The following is a 21,004-nucleotide window of genomic DNA, read 5'->3' as shown; positions in this document are numbered from 1 at the left end:
ATCTCTCTCCACCAGGTGTAGCACTTCTTTCAACGTTTAAAAACAAGAAACGGACAGTGACGGGGGTAAGGGGGAATACCTAGTAATTTTTTGCGTCATTATTGCATGCGATCATCATTCTCAAAGCCGTTGTTTACTTCTAAGATCACTTTAGCACCGCCCTAAAAATCAGATTCAAATTCGACACAAACCTTCAAATAGGTATGTAATGACACATTATATAAACTCTTTATAGTGTTTTATTTACATTTTAGAGGCGATAAATTGGACAGATCGAGTGGAAAAAAAGCAATTTTCCCACACAACATCTCTCCTTCTCACGCATTAGTTTCACTTCCCCACCCGCCATTTTTAGAAAGATCCGACGGGGCTCATTGCCTGCTTGAATTATGCAGAAATGGGCAGCGTTTAGGTCATGTAATTGATTCTGTTGGAAAGGGGAGAAATTGTGCTTTACAATGGTATTGACATTACAGTTGATCTGGAAGTATTACGTTTTTGGGGCGCTAAAATAAGGGCAATTGTATGGACCAAGGCGATGTACGAGTTTAAGTGAGTTTACGTTAGTGTTACTGTACTGGTTTTCAATGGTTTCTGACAGTGGGAGTATTAGTCGAAGATGGATGCATCTTCTATTAGCTAGCTAACGTTAGAGTTTACCTTAAATTTTAGTTTAGCTAGCTAGCTATGTTTCTAATATTTCTGTACTTAAATGCAGAGGTCAAGGCCAATGAATGGACAACAATGTAAAAATACGCTGAATGAGTGGAACCTGGCCTCTTTGATTCCAAAGTAAGTAAAAGTGAGACATTTCTTTTTGAGAAATGAAACACTGATTTTCATTGACCCTGTGGAAAAACAGCATCTACATCTTCCACATTGTCATTGATAACCAATAGTACAACCTTAATGAAAACATGAAATAGTAAACTTCACCAGAGCCTCTTACAACCATGCAGCCATTTTGGGACTAGTTACAGTACATGCACAGCTACCATAGATTGTCTGGCATTCATTTCACCATACTTGCTTTATTGGTCATTTCACAGATATTCTGTCACAGTGACCAACCTGACACACAACACACACATATCACAGGCTGGGAGCAGCTCATGGGCACTTAGGGACAAAGAGCCTTGCTTAAAGGCACAACGGCAGTAGTTAGTATCCAGAGATATTGTAGCTGGTAAACCTTTGGCTGACGGATGACTCCCTGCCAATTTCCCTGCAGGCAGCTTGGGGTTTCGAATATCGGCCTGCCTTTCTAACCTCGAAACTACTAACGCCTCTATTAATTTTGCGCTTTTCTCACTCCCAACTATTTGATCTGGCTTATCAACCCTTCCCTCAGAGTATTTAATTTAGAAATGTGGGTGAAACGTTCCCTTAAAATCTCCCCCCCTAGCAGTTAAGCCTAGCGGTTAAGCGCGTTGGGCCAGTAACGGATAGGTCGCTGGTTTGAATTCTTGAGCTAGCAAGGTGGACAAATCTGCCATTCTGCCCTTGAGCAAGGCAGTTAAACCCCAACAATAACAACTGCTGCCTGAGTGCCAAAGACGTGGCTGTCAATTAAGGGAGCCCCCCCCCCCCCCACCTCTCTGATTTAGAGGGGTTGGGTTAAATGCACATTTCGGTTTACTACATTCAGTTGTGCAACTGATTAAGTACCCTCTTTCCCTTTTACCCTCTCATTTGGAACGGAAGAGATGGACCAGGAAACGCTCTTGCTTTTGGACGACTCGACTATAGCCTGAAGTTAAAGAGGAACATAAAAACCTTACATGCAGTGAGTATTCTGTAAATGACACTTTTTTTTTTTTTATACACGAGGGGAAGTCCTCGAGACACAGACATGAATACTTAGGTCTGTGGACACACCAAGCTTGAGCAGTAGCTGGGTCTTGCCAGGTACATGTTGAAAGATTTATGTATTTTGAAAACTGATTGTTAAAAGTAATGTATAATTCATTGAATACTTTGTGCTCACAACAGAGTCAAATGTGAGAGGGTAGCCCAGATGACCAAGTGGCTGAACAACTGGCCAGCAAACCAGGCCGTGATCCAGAGGGCTCAGTGGACCAGACAGAATGGGGCCAAGACAGTCGAGATAGTCAGAGAGTATCCGCGTCTGCTGGATACTCCAGGCATGGTGGGTCATTTTTTACAAAAACAGACTTTAATTTGATTCTGTTTTCTAGGATTAACTAGCCTGGGCTGGCAAAGCAATGTTTTTTGACCTTGAAGACCGCGATCATTACTTTTTATTTAATCTGTAGCCTAATAAACTGCATGCTTCCCGAGTCGTAGTGGGAGGACCACACAACATTTCATCGCGTGAGTTTCCACCGCCATTTCTCGCACAATTCATTTAAAATTACACAAAAATATCCCACCATGTCAAAAATAAATAAATAATTGTCTTTAGCCATTTATAGAATTGTACCCGGATTTCATGTTTCCATCAGCCCGGTCGTGACTTTTTTCATGCGTCAGAATTCATCTGCATGAAATGGTTGACTGGAAACGTGGTTAGTGTTGTGTAAATTAACCTTTGAGCCCCAGCCTCAAATGAATGAAAGATGTAGGCATCAAACAGGGATTGGGTGTTGATGTAAACGGCTATAAAATATACAAAATGAATTTTGTGTGATGGCATTGTCAGTGTGCCTCCATGGTTTGCACAAGTCCTAATATTCTAAAATCACATAATTTCACTAAGGTGGAGGTGACCAGACCCTACCCATTTGTGTTGGCTCTTGGGAACTGCTCACAGGTGTTTACAGTCATTAGTGGACTGGCATTGGAGCAGGTTACACTGCTTGGGGCACTGGGTGTGTCCTATTATGTGTTTGATTTATAGTTCGCTTTTTTATGGCTTTGTTCCTGCTTTTTGCCTATAGTATGGTATGTGGCTCGTTTTCCTTCAGTTCAATTACTGAAGCGCATTCTGGTATGCTTTCATTCTTTCACACTAATTTACTTTTAATACAAATGGTACATCTTGGAGAATGTGAAAAGTGCTTTATGAATGAAATACACTTAGTAAGTAATGAGTCATTAGTCCATGTCCTTGGTAGAGTGACATTCAAATTGTAATATTTTACACTTGTTCTGTGTAACAATGTTTTAACTCTATCCCAATGTAGACCATTATTGGATGGCAAAACAGCATGGTGTGTGTCACCTAAGATGTGCCAATGAATGTGATTATCTATTGATTAGCTCTGGCACTGTCTGATAGACAGATCTGTGTTAATACCATTTAAGACAGACAATGTCACACACACGCATGCTTTGTTTTTCTCCGATTGCAATCGGAGTGTGCACACCAAGTTCAACTGAGGCGTTAGTCTGATGTTTGGACATTAAAGAATATGAATCAATTCTAATAAGCATTCCTAGCTTATGAAATATTATCTTGTGAAATATACTGAACATAAATATGAAACGCAACATGTAAAGTATTGGTCCCATGTTTCATGAGTTGAAATACAAGATCCCAGAAATGTTCCATTTGCACAAAAAGCTTATTTGTCTCAAATTTTGTGAACAAATTTGTTCACATCCCTGTTAGTAAGCATTTCTCCTTTGCCAAAATAATCCTTCCACCTGACAGGTGTGGCATATTAAGAATCTAATTAAACAGCATGATCATTACACAGGTGCAGCTTATGCTGGTGACAAAAGGCTACTCTAAAATGTGTAGTTGTGTCCCATAACACAATGCCACAGATATCTCAAGATGAGGGAACGTGCAATTGGTATGCTGACTGGAGGAATTTCCATCAGAGCTGTTGTCAGAGAATTGAATATCAATTTCTCTACCATAAGTCACCTCCAATCTTCATTTTAGAAAATTTGGCAGTATGTCCAACTGGCTTCCCAACCGCAGAACACATGTAACCGCGCCAGCCCAGGACCTCCACATCAGGCTTCTTCAACTGCGGGATGGTCTGAGAACAGCCACCCGGACAGCTGATGAAACTGTGGGTTTGCACAACCAAATAATTTCTGCACAAACTGTCAGAAACCGTCTCAGGGAAGCTCATCTGCGTGCTCGTCGTCCTCACCAGGGTCTTGGCCTGACTGCAGTTCGGTGTCGTAACTGACTTCAGTGGGCAAATGCTGACCTTCAATGGCCACTGGCATGCTGGAGAAGTGTGCTATTCACAGATTAATTCCGGTTTCAACTGTACCGGCAAATGGCAGACAGCGTATATGGTGTGGTGTGGACGAGCGGTTTGCTGATGTCAATGTTGTGAAAAGTGTCCCATGGTGGTGGTGAGGTTATGATATGGGCAGGCATAAGCTACGGACAATGAACACAATTGCATTTTATCAATGGCAATTTGAATGCACAGAGATACAGTACTGTGATGAGATCCTGAGGTGGCCACACCAGATACTGACTGGTTTTCCGATCCACGCCCCTACCTTTTAAAAAAAGGTATCTATGACCAACAGATGCATGTCTGTATTCCCAGTCATGCAAAATCCATCGATTAAGTCCTAATGAATTTTTCAATTCACTGTTTTCCTTATATGAACTGTAATTCAGTAAAATCTTTGAAATTGTTGCATGTTGCGTTTATATTTTTGTTCAGTGTAATAAATAGACAATAGGGCTTTGTTTCAATGCATGTTCTGAAATGCAGGAAATAGAAATTCATTATTTGAAATTCAACATTGTATATTGATTGTGAGGGGGTGGGATGGTAGTGTAGGCAAAAATATTCAAGCAAAATTGAAATTAGGATTACATAAATTACCCAGCTGCTGGGTCAATCCCCCAACCCAATGTGCTGGGTTTGTCACAACCCAGCAATATAGACTAATTTACCCAAAAGTTGGGTTGAGCGCTTAACCCAAGGGACTGGGTTAGAAGCACTACCCAAACCCGCTGGGTTGAATTAACCCAATGCTGTGTTAGCCCAATATTGACCCAGCACTGGGTTGTCAAATATGAATTGCCATATTAGGCATAACTGAATTTCTACCTTTTAAGATGCCAAAATAGAAATGGTTTTCAGTATCCTAATTTTGTTTTCTGATAGTTTCAGTGCATGCATTCAACAAGCGTTGGACGAAGGACTTCCATAGGGCAGCCATCTCCAGAGTTCACACAAAAGGCAATAGTTCTGAACTGGGTTTGATTTTGTTGTTGTTTTAATTATTCAAATGTTGTTAATTATCTTTTAAACTTCCATTGCTCAGTTATCACCTGGCTCATGTAAATAGTTATGTAGTTGTCCCTTTAAAACAGATTAAGGTCAACATCCCCATATTGTTCACATTTCTCCCAAGTAAAAAAAATATTCAGTCTTTGCTATTTTCTTCATTACCATGCTGATGATTTCAAGTTGTATTGGATTTATTTGAGACATTGAATACATGTATGCTTGTTTTTTTTCTCTGTGAAGTAAGTTCATATAAAGTAATTATTTGGTTTATGTACAGTGCATTCAGAAAGTATTCAGACCTCTTTACTTTTTCCACATTTTGTTACGTTACAGCCTTATTCTAAAATTGATTAAATACATTTTCCCCTCAAACTACACACAATATCCCAGAATGACAAAGCAAACAGTTTTTTATAAATCTTTACAATAAAATAAAAAAATGACATACCTTACTTACAGAAGTATTCAGACCCTTTCCTATGAGACTCGAAGTTGAGCTCAGGTGTATCCTGTTTCCATTGATCATCCTTGAGCTGTTTCTACAACTTGATTGGAGTCCACTTGTGGTAAATTCAATTGATTGGACATGATTTGGAAAGGCACACACCTGTCTATATAAAGTCCCACAGTTGACAGTGCATGACAGAGCAAAAACCATGAGGTTGAAGGAAATGTCCGTAAAGCTCTGAGATAGGACTGTGTCGAGATACAAATCTGGGGAAGGGTACCAAAAAGATTCTGCAGCATTGAAGATCCAAGAACACAGTGGACTCCATCATAATTAAATAGAAGAAGTTTGGAAGCACCAACACTCTTCCTGGAGCTGGCCGCCCAGCCAAACTGAGCAATCGGGGGAGAAGGGCCTTGGTCAGGGAGGTGACCAAGAACCTGATGTTCACTCTGACAGAGCCCCAGAGTTCCTCTGTGGAGATGGGAGGACCTTCCAGAACGACAACCATCTCTGCAGCACTCCAATAATCAGGCCTTTATGGTAGAGTGGCTAGACAGAAGCCACTCCTCAGTAAAAGGCACATGACAGCCCGCTTAGAGTTTGCCAAAAGGCACCTAAAGACTCTCAGACCATGAGAAACATGATTCTCTGGTCTGATGACACCAAGATTGAACTCTCTGGCCTGAATTCCAAGCATCACATCTGGAGGAAACTTAGCACCATCCCTACGGGGAAGCATGGTGGTGGCAGCATTATACTGTGGAGATGTTTAGACTAGTCAGGATCGAGGGAAAAATTAACAGAGTAAAGTACAGAGAGATCCTTGATGAAAACCTGCTCCAGAGCCCTCAGGACCTCAGACTGGAATGAAGATTCACCTTCCAACAGGACAATTACCCTAAGCACACAGCCAAGACAACGCAGAAGTGGCTTTGGGACAAGTCTCTGAATGTCCATGAGTGGCCCAGCCAGAGCCCGGACTTGAACCAGATCGAACATCTCTGGAGAGACCTGAAAATAGCTGTGCAGCGACACTCCCCATCCAACCTGACAGAGCTTGAGGTGCTGCAGAGAAGAATGGGAGAAACTCCCCAAATACAGGTGTGCCAAGCTTGTAGCATCATAATACCCAAGGAGACTTGAGGCTGAAGTTTCCGCCAAAGATGCTTCAACAAATTACTGAGTAAAGGGTCTGACAACTTCTGTAAATATGGTTTAAGTTTTGCATTTTTTATCCATTTTAAAGAATTTCAAAAAAATCTGTCTTTGCGTTTACTTTATGGGGTATTGTGTGTAGATTTTTAAAATCTATTTTAGAATAAGGCTGTAACGTAACAAAATGTGGAAAAAGTAACGTGGTCTGAATACACTGTAGATACATTCCAATGTTGTTTAACACACAGTAACCAAAAATGTGATCTAATTTGCATATTCATACTGAGTTTACAACAAACAGAATGTTCGCCACAAGTTTCCCAGAAGTTCACAAGTTGCCGCAAATTTACAGCAACAGTTTGCCACAAAACTAATTTGCATGTGAAACTATGAGCTTGTCGCAAATTTGAGGCAAATTGGCTAAAGGTTTGCCACAACTGTTTGTCAGAAGCCTGTTTTTTCAGTAAGTGTTTACATGTTGCGTTTATATGTTTGTGGCATACACACACACACACACACACACACACACACACACACACACACACACACACACACACACACACACACACACATGCCTTAAATATCATCCCAAACACACACATCCCACACCCCCCGTCCCCCAACACTCATACAGAAGTCATACAGGAGAGGATGTCTAAATGGATTCCTTGGGACGTTCCAACTCTGACATCACCCCATTGAAGTTGAATTTTCAAACGGTTAAGGGAGTTATGGTTAGATAAGGATTAAGGTAAGGGTAGGGGATAAGGTTAGGGTAGGGGTTAAGGTTAGGGTAGGGACATCAAGGATTCCAGATAGCACTAACCATACAGGTGATGAGAAAGAATGGAAAGTCATCATGGTAACTAAACTCTGTGTCTGCAACTCTGGTATGCTCCCATGGTGATTTAATCAGATGCACAATAAAGACAACCTTTTGATCCGAGTTGGATCTTCGTCAGGTCATACACCACTGTGAAACACACCTACCTAAATAACCTCTAGATGCATGAACATCCAGTCACTTGAATACATATAATACATTAACCTCACAATAAATATTACACAGACATTATGGAAAAACAATTACATGTACTTTTTTTATCCATGTCAAGTAGGCTAATATAGATAGGTAAAAGAGAAATGTGTTAATCATTTTGTATACAATATACAGAAAATGGGAAAACAGCACTCCCTATGAGCAGAACACATTTTATAGAAAATATTTTATGTCTAGTTCCTCATTTAGACCTCTTGGAGACAGTGTTGAGGAAATGTATCCAAAAGGACTCTTGTCTAAGGAGGAAACATGGCATTTTCACATATTCAATGCCCAGATAGGGGAGAAAGGACAAGTTGTGCTTTGCCTGGGAAAAATGCAGACCAAGAGGACTTTTGATATCATTATGTCTAATGCAACTCCTGTGTTCCGTGATTATTGTTTTAAGCGCTCTACGCGTCTTTCCCACATACGACAATCTGCATGGACACTTGATCAAATAAATGACATTTGTGGTGTTGCAGGATATTTTGCCTTTGATTTTTATATCTCTTTGTCAGTCTCTGGGTGATAAAAAAAAAAATCATTTATTTTATCATTATAATGATATCAAAAGTTCTCTTGCTGTGCATTTAGTTGGATGTGCATATTTTTCTCTTTTCAACTAAACTCTGTGCGGCATAAATGGGATCAAGCTCTGTATCTCGTTTTTCACAATAATGTGAATATTATGTACAGCTGCATCCCATGATTGTAAGATATTTTTGCTGTAAACATTCACGAGTTTCAATGGATTATTCTAGGGAGAAATATAGTAACTCCATAACTCTTTGCAAGCTTCAGGGGACCATGTGATTATGTTAATTTGTTGTTGATAAGATTACACCCTGTCTTAATGGGCCTCAATGGAGTCGTCTTTGAAATGAGCTTGACTTAATGAAATGACAACCATTTATGTCTTAATTTCACACACAGGGAGTTATTTTCACACATTCTGATATGATGCACCATCTCCTTCTGAGCAGAAAACAAGTTAAATGACAATTGCTTGGGGATACAATTTATTGGCTCTGGGAAAAAAAGAGCGCTAGGATTAATGTGACATTTTCAATAAGAAAGTTCATATTTTGATCCCAGTTGTGATAAATTATTTGCTTTTCGAATACGTGTGAAGTCGTTCTGGAAGAATAACGATTTTTTTAATATGCAAAAGAATTCAGATTTTTGTTTTAATAATTTATATTCCAAAGTCAGACGAAAACATAAATCATTGTCTTCAGTGCTTTAAAGCGAGGTTTTTCTAAAGTATAAGGGCTGCTTAAATAAATATTTTCTCTGTCTCCAAAGACGGACTGTTTTTCAATCAGATGGTTGACATACTGTACAAGTCAAAAGTTTGGTCACACCTACTCATTCCAGGGTTTTTCTTTATTTTTACTATTTTCTACATTGTATAATTTTGGTGAAGACATCAAAACTATGAAATAACATATGGAATCATGTAGTAACCAAAAAGTTATGTTTTAAATATATTTATTTGAGATTCTTCAAAGTAGCCATCCTTTGCCTTGATGACAGCTTTGCCAACTCTTGGCATTCTCTCAACCAGCTTCATGAGGTAGTCACCTGGAATACATTTCAATTAGCAGGTGTGCCTTGTTAAAAGGTAATTTGTGGAATTTCTTTCCTTCTTAATGCACTTGAGCCAAATCAGTTGTGTTGTGACAAGGTAGGAGTGGTACACAGAAGATAGGGATATTTGGTAAAAGACCAAGTCCATATTATGGCAAGAACAGCTCAAATAAGCAAAGAGAAACGACAGTCCATCATTCCTTTAAGACATGAATGTCAGTCAATAGAGAACATTTCAAGAACTTTGAAAGTTTCTTCAAGTGCAGTCGCAAAAACCATCAAGCTCTATGATATAACTGGCTCTCATGAGGACCGCCACAGGAAAGGAAGACTGAGTTACCTCTGCTGCAGAGGATAAGTTCATTAGAGTTACCAGCCTCAGAAATTGCAGCCCAAATAAATGCTTCAGAGAGTTCAATTAACTTCTTTATGATAGGGGGCAGCATTTTCACTTTTGGATGAATTGCGTGCCCATAGTGAACTGCCTCCTACTCTGTCCCAGATGCTAATATATGCATATTATTATTACTATTGGATATAACACACTCTGAAGTTTCTAAAACTGTTTGAATGATGTCTGTGAGTATAACAGAACTCAGAATAGCAGGCAAAAACCTGAGAAAAAATCCAAACAGGAAGTGAGAATTCTGAGACTGAGTTGAACATTGACCATCGCCGATTCAATTCCCTGTAAGATATGGATCTGTTTGCACTTCCTACGCATTCCACTAGATGTCAACAGTCTGTAGAAAGTGGAATGAAGCTTATGCTGTGTTGTGGGGCCGGATGGGAGGGGAATGAGTCAGTGGTCTGGCAGATTGCCAGTTCCTGGTCACGCGCTTTCCTCATGATATCGCCTTGCGTTCCATAACTTCTACAGACATGAAGGAATGCTCCGGTTGGAACGTTATTGGATATATATGATAACAACATCCTGAAGATTGATTCTCTATTTAGTTTGACCAGTTTATTCGACCTGTTATATAACTTTTTGAAGTTTTCTTCGGAGTTCGCCTGCATCTGCGCGAGCGTTTGGACATGTGCACTAAACATGCTAGCAAAAGTAGCTACTTCGACATAAGTAATGGACATTATCGAACAAAACAACGATTTATTGTGGAACTAGGATTCCTGGGAGTGCATTCTGATGAAGATGATCAAAGGTAAGAGAATATTTATGATGTAATTTCGTATTTCTGTTTACTCCAACATGGCGGAGAAATGTTATGTTTGAGCCCCGTCTCAGATTATTGCATGGTGTGCTTTTTACGTAAAGTTTTTTTGAAATCTGACACAGCGGTTGCATTAAGAACAAGTGTATCTTTAACTATATGTAAAACAGGTATCTTTCATCAAAGTTTATGATGAGTATTTCTGTTATTTGACGTGGCTCTCTGCAATTTCTCCGGACATTTGAGGCATTTCTGAACATGGCGCCAATGTAAACCGAGATTTGTGGATATAAATATGCACATTATTGAAAACAAAACATAAATGTATTGTGTAACATGATGTACTATGAGTGTCATCTGATGAAGATCAAAGGTTAGTGATTAATTTTCTCTCTATTTCTGCTTTTTGTGACTACTATCTTTTGTTGGGAAAATGGCTGTGTTTTTCTGTGGCTATGTACTGAGCTAACAATCGTTTGGTGTGCTTTCGCTGTAAATCCTTTTTGAAATCAGACATGTTGGCTGGATTCACAAAATGTTTAGCTTTAATTTGGTGTCTTTCATGTGTGATTTCATGAAAGATGGATTTTTATAGTAATATATTTGAATTTGGGGCGCTACATTTTTTCTGGCTTTTGGCCAAGTGGGACGCTACCGTCCCACATATCTCAGAGAAGTTAACAGACAAATATCAACATCAACTGTTCAGAGGCTGTGTGAATCAAGCCTTCATGGTCGAATTGCTGCAAAGAAACCACTACTAAAGGACACCAATAAGAAGAGACCTGCTTGTGCCAAGAAACACGAGCAATGGACATTAGACCGGTGGAAATCTGTCCTTTGGTCTGATGAGTCCAAATTAGAGATTTTTTTTCTCCCTTTTCACTTTGTCATGATGGGCTATTGTGTGTAGATTGATGAGGATTTAAAAAATATATAATCCATTTTATAATAAGGCTGTAACGTAAACATTTTTGGAAAAAGTGAAGGGCTCTGAATATATTTTCCGAATGCACTGCACACTATTGCGGAGACGACACTATTACATAAGCATATATGATATCCATTATCTTTAAGATTTCAATACACTTATTCTGGCCTACACTCATATTGTTACCGATACCACAGCATTTCAGTCTCTAAGATTCATTGAAAATAACTTCTACATTTTTTTATACTGAGCTGTGTGGAACAAAGGCCTCTGTACGAAGAATAGAAAGGGAGCGTGTCAATCCCTTACATATAAAAATCTCATTGCGTATTCATTGCGAGAAGAGCCTCAATCCCGATGGAACGTTTCTGTTAAATGTAACAATTCTGAAATAACAGACAGACGGAAAGTAATTCAGAGCGATGGGCTAGAACAAAAGGCCCTTGTGTTAGCAGAGAGCTTTTTATTAATGTTCCTCTTTGTTTTTCAGCAGGATGAAGTTGATGGCACAGGAGCACCTTCTTTCTATTACTGAGCTACTGTACATATGATGCTTCATTAGGTTAAATGTCAAGAATTGTGTGTGTCGGTTCTTTTATCCTTGTGGGGACCGAAAATCCCCCAAACGGGTAGTAAAACAAGTAAAATTCTACCTCATGGGGACATTTCCCACATCCCAATAAGGACAAAGGCTATTTTAAACTTAGGGGTTAGGTTTATGGTTAGGTTTAGGGTTTGGGTTAAAGGGATTTTGGAAATCTACTTCCTCAGAGTCAGATGAACTCGTGGATAACATTTTTATGTCTCTGCGTGCAGTTTGAAGGAAGTTGCTAGCGCAATTGCTAACTAGTGTAAGCGCAATTACTGGAAGTCATTATGCTAACGCTAGTTAGTTTTGCCAGCCAGTACTATCTTTAACTTCCTTCTTACTGGACACAGAGACATAAAAATTGTATCCACAAGTTTATCTGACTCTGGGAAAGTAGATCAAAGGGTCTAATTGCCAAAACCCCACAGTATGGTTCAGGTTAAGGAAAAAATTATTTTGAATGGAAATCAATTTTAGGTCCCTAGAAGGATAGAAGAACAAAACATGTGTTTGTAGCACTCCAGTAACTGTCAGGATTTGTACATTACACAGCCAACATGTACTAATCCCTCTTCAATTAACTCAGCAAGGACTTCATTGCAAATATATATATATCTTTCTCCTCCTGACAGTCACTTTTCTGTTCATATGCTAGGCAAGGAAGAGATGGTGCTGTCAATTATCCGAGCCAACCCTCAATCCTTCATTATGAAACTAATTTCACACAGATATATCATATCAATGCATCTTAAGTTAATTAGCAAAGATGCCAAAGTAACTTTCAACAAGTGTAACAGACGACTGAAAACAACCACCCCTTTGGATTAATAAACATCGTAAGACTCCAACCATCTGCCTCCTGTGTCTGCATTTGGGTCTCACATTGTGCCTTGATATTGCCTTTGGTAGTACTACAGTATAGATCAAACCAGTCAAGACAGAATTACACATTTCTTTGTGTTTTTTCTGTAGTTAGGTCTCCCCTTCACTCTGCAGTAATCTGTAGAGTGCTCTTTGATAAGATCCTTTGATAAGAAATATGGATCCCTAAAAGGTTTCTCCCACCCAGTGCAGTGCCAATTGGGATTTTCTCCATATCTCCACACAGTCTAGGGTCTGGTCTCCTAGGTAACACCAGTTCTAATGGGGCGATTCCATGCCAGCCGGAGCAAAAAAATATTTTTGGTATCTCAGAATGTTGTTTTAGCAATTCTCACATAGAAACTTAAATTGGGTGGAAGGATGTTAGACATGCTTTTTACATTTGCATCACAAACCATACATTAGATTTTTTTTAAGTGGCCATTTTAGGTATTTTTTTTTATAGACCTCCTGTATATACATGCCTCCTATAAGACCCTATGAACCGTACATTATACAGACAACATCTTGGTGTCATTATACTCCTTATAATGTTCTCAAATATGGATTATGTCTAGATTCTGAAATAAAAACGTTCACATTCATTTATTCAATAAAAAATATGAATATCATAAAACGACCCTTTTTTATATTTCTTACTTAAAGAAATTATATTTGGAACATACTCTTCAAACACCACATTTCCTGGGAGAGCTCTCTGGTACTTTTATTGATGTAACCCATTTTATACATAGAAATGTACATAATAGGTAATTAACCAATCACAAGCCTCCGTTAGGATTGCACAGTCAGCAAATCATCAGCAGAGAGACTTCCCTTTGAATACATTTACCATTCACTGTGTTGGTAGTGCTAATAAAATGTTTCATAACTTCAGAATTAGCACAGAGCCCATTCTGGAAATATAATGTACTTGTTGTTCCAAACAATAGGTCTTAAAATGAACAAAATCAAAAGGTGTATTTTAGGGGGTAACATTAACTTGCTTGACCATGCAGAAGGTCAAGTAACTTTGTTAAAAGCTAATTGCTTTGTGGACTTCACCGAACATAGGTTGCCTTCTGGTTTTGTGATGAAACAAAAAAGGTGTGGTTGAATTTATTCTGCCACTGCGTCGTATTATTGTCTGGGCCTTAGTTCATATGCCTTGCCACCGTGATATAGGTCTAACAGGTTACAAAGCAAACAACGCAATTGTCACAACACATAGGTTGTAATATGGCTTTTTTTCTGGCTTGGCTTCCCCAGAGATTTTACCCACACATCGCTACTGGAGGCGAGGAATTTCCTGGTGGCATGGCAGTCCATCCGTTCCCAAAGGAAATACTCTTCTACCTCCTCCATAGTAGACAAGCCATCACTCTGATTGGTTGCTGGTTCATGGTCAATGACATTCACCACTGTCATAACTCTCCTGTGAAGATCTAAAGGATCAGGTTGCAGTGGGTCCGCTCTACAGTGCCCTCTCTCTCTCCCGCTTTATGGCGGTCGTAAAATACACTGCCTCTGGGCTCAGTAGTATTGAAGATTGGAATGTAACTGTGGAACACAGAGACACTTGGACATCAAACGGTTGAATAATTGAACAGTATTTCTGTATTCCAAGCAGTTGGAGCAGTCCGTGGACACTTAAGGAACAGTCATGTCGAGTTTGTTTCATTTGGTGACCTCATGAAGGACAGGAGACACACTACTGTTCCTTTGTTTGTATACACTTCTCAATTATGGGGTTGCATCTGGATGTTGTATAAAATAAATGATTGAGTATAGGAATACTTTTGAAAAGATGAAATGTGATGTTAGCCTTCTAAATGAGAGTATGGGTTTTCATAAAAAGTTTTAACTAGTCAGTGACCACAGACATTTACATCGGTGTCATGGAACTACTCCAGAATAAAAGGACGAGAGACAAAATGTACATTTAGTCAAGATAACGTTGAAATGGCTTCTACTCTGGAGACACATACATACATTTTTTTACCTTTATTTAACTACGCAAGTCAGTTAAGAACAAATTCTTACTTTCAATGACGGCCTACTGGGGAACAGTGGGTTAACAGCCTTGTTCAGGGGCAGAATGACAGATTTTTACCTTGTCAGATCGGGGATTCGATCCAGCAACGTTTCGGTTACTGGCCCAACGCTCTAACTACTGTGCCGGGTGACGCTGGTGTGTGAAGTGGTTCAAACTACTCTGGAGACCAGAAAACATGGAAACTGTCGCTACATGTTGAAACGGTTGGCAACTCTACCAAAGGACAGGACCAGAAAAGGTGGAGATCATTCCCACGCTGAAATGGTGAAGAAATCTACAAACTACAAACCAATTATTCAGGCTTCAGCTGTTAAAATACCTTATTCTGGTAAACGCATCTGTCCTAAGAACATTTCCGAATGATACTATGAAGTACCCATTATAACAACCTACAACAGACTTTGATCTCTGGTGGACAAACCAGAGGTTTTCTGTCGACTGACTATCCAGCAGACAGCTTGGCGATCACAGAGATGGACAACAAAGGCATACACTTGTAAATATGTAAATTGCAATTTCTTTTTGAATGAGCGGCTGTTCATGTTTAAAGTATTAGCATTTCATGAGTGTAGCTATCAACTGTATTACAGTGGGTCCACTGAGTTTCCCGCTCTTGAGCTGTCCCCACCCCTTTCCTTTTTCTACCAAGCCGTCATATTGGTTTCGTCCACTAGGGACTTGAATGTGTCATGTTAGTTTTTTTGTTGTTGTTTTTTTCACCTTTATTTAACCAGGTTGTTTGGGCTAAAGTAACCAATGTATGACCTATTGTGTGTTTATGTAATTCTGCGATTGATTAGTTAGCTTGTAAATAAGTAACTAAGCCAATTTGTATATCGCTGATTCCTGATTTGATGCTAGGGTTATTGCAGATAAAGGGTTTGCGACATTCAGGAATGAGAATGATGAGGTAATAATACATTAATAGAAGACTGTAATCGATAAGATAAAATATCTGAAGAGTTATATTCGGGAAATTTGGACTAAAACATTTTCCCTTCCTAGTTAATTACTATTCGGTGATTTGTTTAATTACGGAATAATTACACAGAGAATCGGTTTGATAATTGAACAGTCTTCACATTTAATGATAGTCAACGCTATAACAGCACCTTTCACCTCCATCCATACCCAGATAATGCTCTGATAGAGTTTGTATAGGCTTACACACTGATGGAGTGCAATGGTATCTTATCCTAACCCCTAACACTCCATCATAGTACAGAGGCAGGATTCAGCCTGAATACCCAATGTAAAACATCATCTCTGTTTGTATTCTACAGTCATTCCTGTAGAGTTACTGTAATAGAACTAAACTGCATTTTGGACTTCAGCACCTTTGCAATTGATCATCTCATATCTTGGGTTTCAGCAAAAAAAAATCAAGTGAAAATGTTATGCATAATAATTCAATTATCTATCATGAGCCAAATGTACGTGTCAGGGAAAAATGAAAATGTATAACGACAGTGAGACAGAATAGTGAAAGTGCAGCAGTTTGGAGAGCTACAGTAGCTGTGTAGATTGATTTCTATCTATGGTTTAACATTTCAGGCACCAGTCGATTATATTGACTTCTCTGACAATAGTGGAACATAGTGTCCTCAAAAAAATTCAAGATGCAGTACTAGACTGTCTTGTTGCAATTATGAATATGTAGACGGTCAGACGTTCATTGTTTATGATGAGTTAAAATCCAGCACATTACCAAGATTTAAAAAGGGACAAGTAGTATAAAAGCACAAGGCATTGAGAAACACCAAAACCTTTTCCAAGAGCTTTTACATTCAACGGACAAGGAAACAAGGATGCATAGCTTGAGTCATAGTTAGAGCAACAATCTTATTTTGTAAGTGGGGAAAAGACCCAGTAGTAATTGCTGTGGTGTTTGTGTTAGGACCAGGACAGAGTTGGGAGTGACCTTACAGATAGAGGGGTTAGAGGGCACTCACCTGTGGTGTCATCCCATGACAGAGGTACAGGATGGGGATGTTGTCTGAGTCAGGCCCCTGGTCTAGACACAGGTCACTCCTCAGCATGTTCTTTAACTGGAAGAGACAGACAGAGAGGAGGAAAATAATGCAATAACCAGGAAGGAGGGACTGAGACGGATTAAGAACGCAGAAGCTCGTTAAATGGACAATCTGTTTCTGAAAAGCCGTTAAGCTCGGCCTTCTTCCATCTGGCAAAAGACAATGGATAATTAGTCCTTTAACAATAGAATGATACAGCACAAAACTGGTTTGTGTGACGAACAGTTTGACAAATGGAAGCACTTTAGGCTAATTACTGTTTGCCTCGAAAGACAAAACACAATAGTATAAACAATTGGTTTCCATTATCCTCACATCAACAAGGGAAGAAATACGTTTTTCCACTAAATAATTATGACAGAAATAGTCCTGCAGCATCTGTTTGACCACAAATTGAGAGTCAGGAGGAATTTGCAGTTTGGAGCAGGATTTAGAGCTACAGCTACAAAAAGAAATAACAAATGCACTTTTCTACTACGCCTTATTTATTTATCTATATTCTGTAATTTTTCAATAAATTATTGTGGAATAATGTCCTTGTTATGTTAATATCATTCTCAACAGTGCACTTCAGATTATCATATTCAGTTTTCAGAAAACAATCATGTGAGACTTAGTGATCACATCCTTGTTAAATATGTTGCTTGACTCCCACACATGCTCAGTAGTGTCATGATTTGGCATCAAATAATTCGAACACATTGGCCTCCCGGGTGGCGCAGTGGTCTAAGGCACTGCATCGCAGTGCTAGCTGTGCCACCAGAGAATCTGGGTTCGAGCCCAGGCTCTGTCGCAGCCGGCCGCGACCGGGAGGTCCATGGGGCGAAGCACAGCGTCGTCCGGGTTAGGGAGGGTTTGGCCGGTAGGGATATCCTTGTCTCATCGCGCACTAGCGACTCCTGTGGTGGGCCGGGCGCAGTGCACGCTGACCAGGTCGCTAGGTGTACGGTGTTTCCTCTGACACATTGGTGCGGCTGGCTTCCGGGTTGGATGCACGCCGTTTCAATAAAAACAGACCTTTATTTTTTTTCAGGCATCTTCAAACTTTCTTTGTTTCAGTGGAGGTATTGTCCACAAGCTGTGGCTTGAAATGGATTCCTAGGATAGTAATGTTTTATGTTCTCGTTTAGATATTGCAAAAGACTGTTTCAGCATGTACAGTATATGCACGCCTCACACTACATGCAGACTATAGCATTACGTTTTATGGCTGACATTGTCAGTATACTGATGATAAACTAGTCCTCACGTGACATTTTTTTTAAATTACAAAAATGCCTCGAGATTTCGCAAGACGAAAAGGGACTTTAATAAATGAAACAACGCTGAGCACAGATAACATACTCACCACTCCATAAGCAACAGTGTCACTGTAGGTTCTCATCTCTGAGTAGATGTTGGCCAAGAACCAGCTGAAAGATTTACACTGCAGTCTGCTCCTCAAAGCCTTCCTCTCCGTGAGGTCCCCTATGTCAATCCCTGAGTCCTAGAAAGAGACACATGGATAACCACATGACAACTTTAAAAAAAAAAGTTTTACATAGAACATTTATGGAATACACATTGAGACTGAAATGACTCGGGCATGGAGATTTCCTGGTCAGGTCACGTTTTCAGGAATAACTCAGGTGGCTATGGTCTTTACCTGTGGAGGGATGTTCCAGGCCATGTAAACGTGGTTCTTGTACTCGTCCATCCACACCTCGGCCACCCTCAGCGCATTCCGTCGCACATGAGCAGTCAGATCTTGAGTGTAGGGCTTGTGAGCACGCTCGATATGGGCTATCCGAGAACAGGGCAGGACCTCCACACTGCCTCCACACTGCCATACCTGACGTTACACACACAAAAATGGTCCAAATCAAATATTTAAAAAATAGGTAGGAAGCTGAGTTCTAGCCTTGGAAGTGTTCAGAGCTCAGTAGTACACATAGGGTTAGATACAAGGAGGAAGTCAGTAACCAGATTTCATCCTTTTTATGAAAGTAAAGTACATGTCGGATAAAAATATGTTACGACAGGCCTGATGGAAACAGCAAATTTGTCAGTAAACTGTGTGTCATTAAAATGTATTATGTAAATGCCTTTATGCGCAAATATTAATATAATAACCATCATATCAAAGTAAACTTGGAGTCACGCGATGATATGTTGTGTAGTCCTCCCACTACGACTCGGGAAAGAATGCAGTTTATTTGGCTACAGATGAAATAAGTTATGATAAACTTCACAGGGTGGTGAAAGTGCACATGGTGATTGGTGCTCCTTTCCCAAAAATATCAAGAGTCTTATTCTGGAGGCATGATGATCGATTGCTTGGCAGAATGTTTACAAATAAAAATAGTCCATAATAATCTCGTCATGTAGGCTATCCTACCCACACTGCATCTGTGAGCGGTTGGCTAGAGCACACAGGCCAAGACCAGAGTGGGCAATTTATTTTGAAAAAAACATCAGTAGAGTTGAAAATGTGATGGAAACCCATTTAACTTTTATTCTTTATTCGATACATGTGAATTGAACTGTAAACGTTATTTTTATGTGCACTGTCAACACGCACAGCCTTTTATCCACAACAGGTTCATTTGATGGAAACACGTCTGGTGGGAAAATGCACATTGTTTTCATGCGGATTTTAGAATATTCGCTTGAAAAATTGTCGCCAAATGGATAGAAACCTAGCTATTGTCAGAAAATTACCTGTGACATATTGATTGTCTGCCACATCTCACTCAAAATCAGACAACTGTAGTGCTACCACACTCATAGTATGAACGCTTTTAAGTGCACAACCGTCTCCAAAAGGCTTTTACGAATCACCATATTTTGTAAAGCGACTTACTGTACAGAGTTATGAGGAGCTTTTATTTAGCATACAATGTATACTGTGTAATATCAGCCTTTGTGTGTTTGTATGTTTATTTCGTCCACCCACTGTACTCTTGCTGAGTAGAGCCCTCAAGAACTCTCCTTTTTCTTCTCGCAGAGGAAAATCCTTCTTATGGGGATTATAAATGGGGCACATGCCTACTATTTTGGACTGGAGACAACTATCTGCAGACAACATTACACCTGGCTGTGGAAGGTATGACGAATAGTGGCTGAGACTAGAAATATATCAGTTATGAGTGCGGAATAGTTTTCCCCCGGACGTTCATTGTCAAACTAAACACACAACCTGGTCAGGAGCTCAAAGGAAAAATGTGCTAATTGAGATGTTGAGTGGGAGCTAACTAACAAATGCGTTGTAAAATTGCAAAAAGTCCGCCTGCTGAGATAAAATGCTAAAATAATCAAATGGCAGTAAATAAAACACAAACATAATGAAGATAGATCTATAAATAAAGTATTTATTAAAGCACAGCATGTGGTTATTGGGTACCAGGGAGGAAGAATCTGTAGAAAAACAGAAAAATCCCATTCCTTCTTTTGGCAGGCCTAAATACAACTATTCATTAAGGGGGGATGCAATGCCCAGTGGACAGATGTGCAGTTCCTGATTCTGTCAAGAAAATGCCTCATTTACATAATAACTGACAACACTGACAATCCGTGACTGGATGTCTGTTATCTGCAACATTAGAGGTGATTACATAAGCGCTCACGTGCATAGATCCTGTTAAGAGAGCGCAGATAAGCCATTCCATAGAGAATTTCAAGTTGGCCATACACTCAACTTAAAAATGGGTCGGTCCCTGAACTTTTTCCGTACTGTACTGAACAGTCACTCCAGCATACTTGTGATCTTTATGCTCCACCGATTCAATGGATTTCGATACCATCATTTCAGTCAATAGGATTATATAGACAGTCCTCAATTTTGCCATATTTCCACACAATAAGTATTTCCCATTCAGCCAGGTCCCTAATGCAATATAGTTGCTAGAGAGCACATTTCTCCCTCCGGCAGGATGAAGTTAGCCAATCAGAAAAGCTACTGTAAG

General features: G+C 39.6%; 1 protein-coding gene across 2 annotated transcripts in view; it reads right to left on the bottom strand.

Annotated features, from left to right (window-relative positions):
• Window positions 1-21,004, bottom strand: part of galnt18a (UDP-N-acetyl-alpha-D-galactosamine:polypeptide N-acetylgalactosaminyltransferase 18a) — an 84,726-nt gene that overhangs the window by 26,308 nt on the left and 37,414 nt on the right. For both annotated transcript variants that reach the window (XM_023972100.2, XM_023972101.2), the window contains exons 7-9: window positions 18,706-18,891; window positions 18,409-18,546; window positions 16,980-17,075 (exon numbers count right to left, since the gene is read on the bottom strand). In XM_023972100.2, the coding sequence (XP_023827868.1) occupies window positions 16,980-17,075; window positions 18,409-18,546; window positions 18,706-18,891 (420 nt within the window). The remainder of the gene's footprint in view (window positions 1-16,979; window positions 17,076-18,408; window positions 18,547-18,705; window positions 18,892-21,004) is intronic.

This window comes from Salvelinus sp. IW2-2015, linkage group LG26 (genome assembly GCF_002910315.2).
Source record: "Salvelinus sp. IW2-2015 linkage group LG26, ASM291031v2, whole genome shotgun sequence".
NCBI lineage: Eukaryota > Metazoa > Chordata > Actinopteri > Salmoniformes > Salmonidae > Salvelinus > Salvelinus sp. IW2-2015.
The sequence above is the reverse complement of the archived record's forward strand: the minus strand, read 5'-3'. Positions and strand labels throughout refer to the sequence as shown.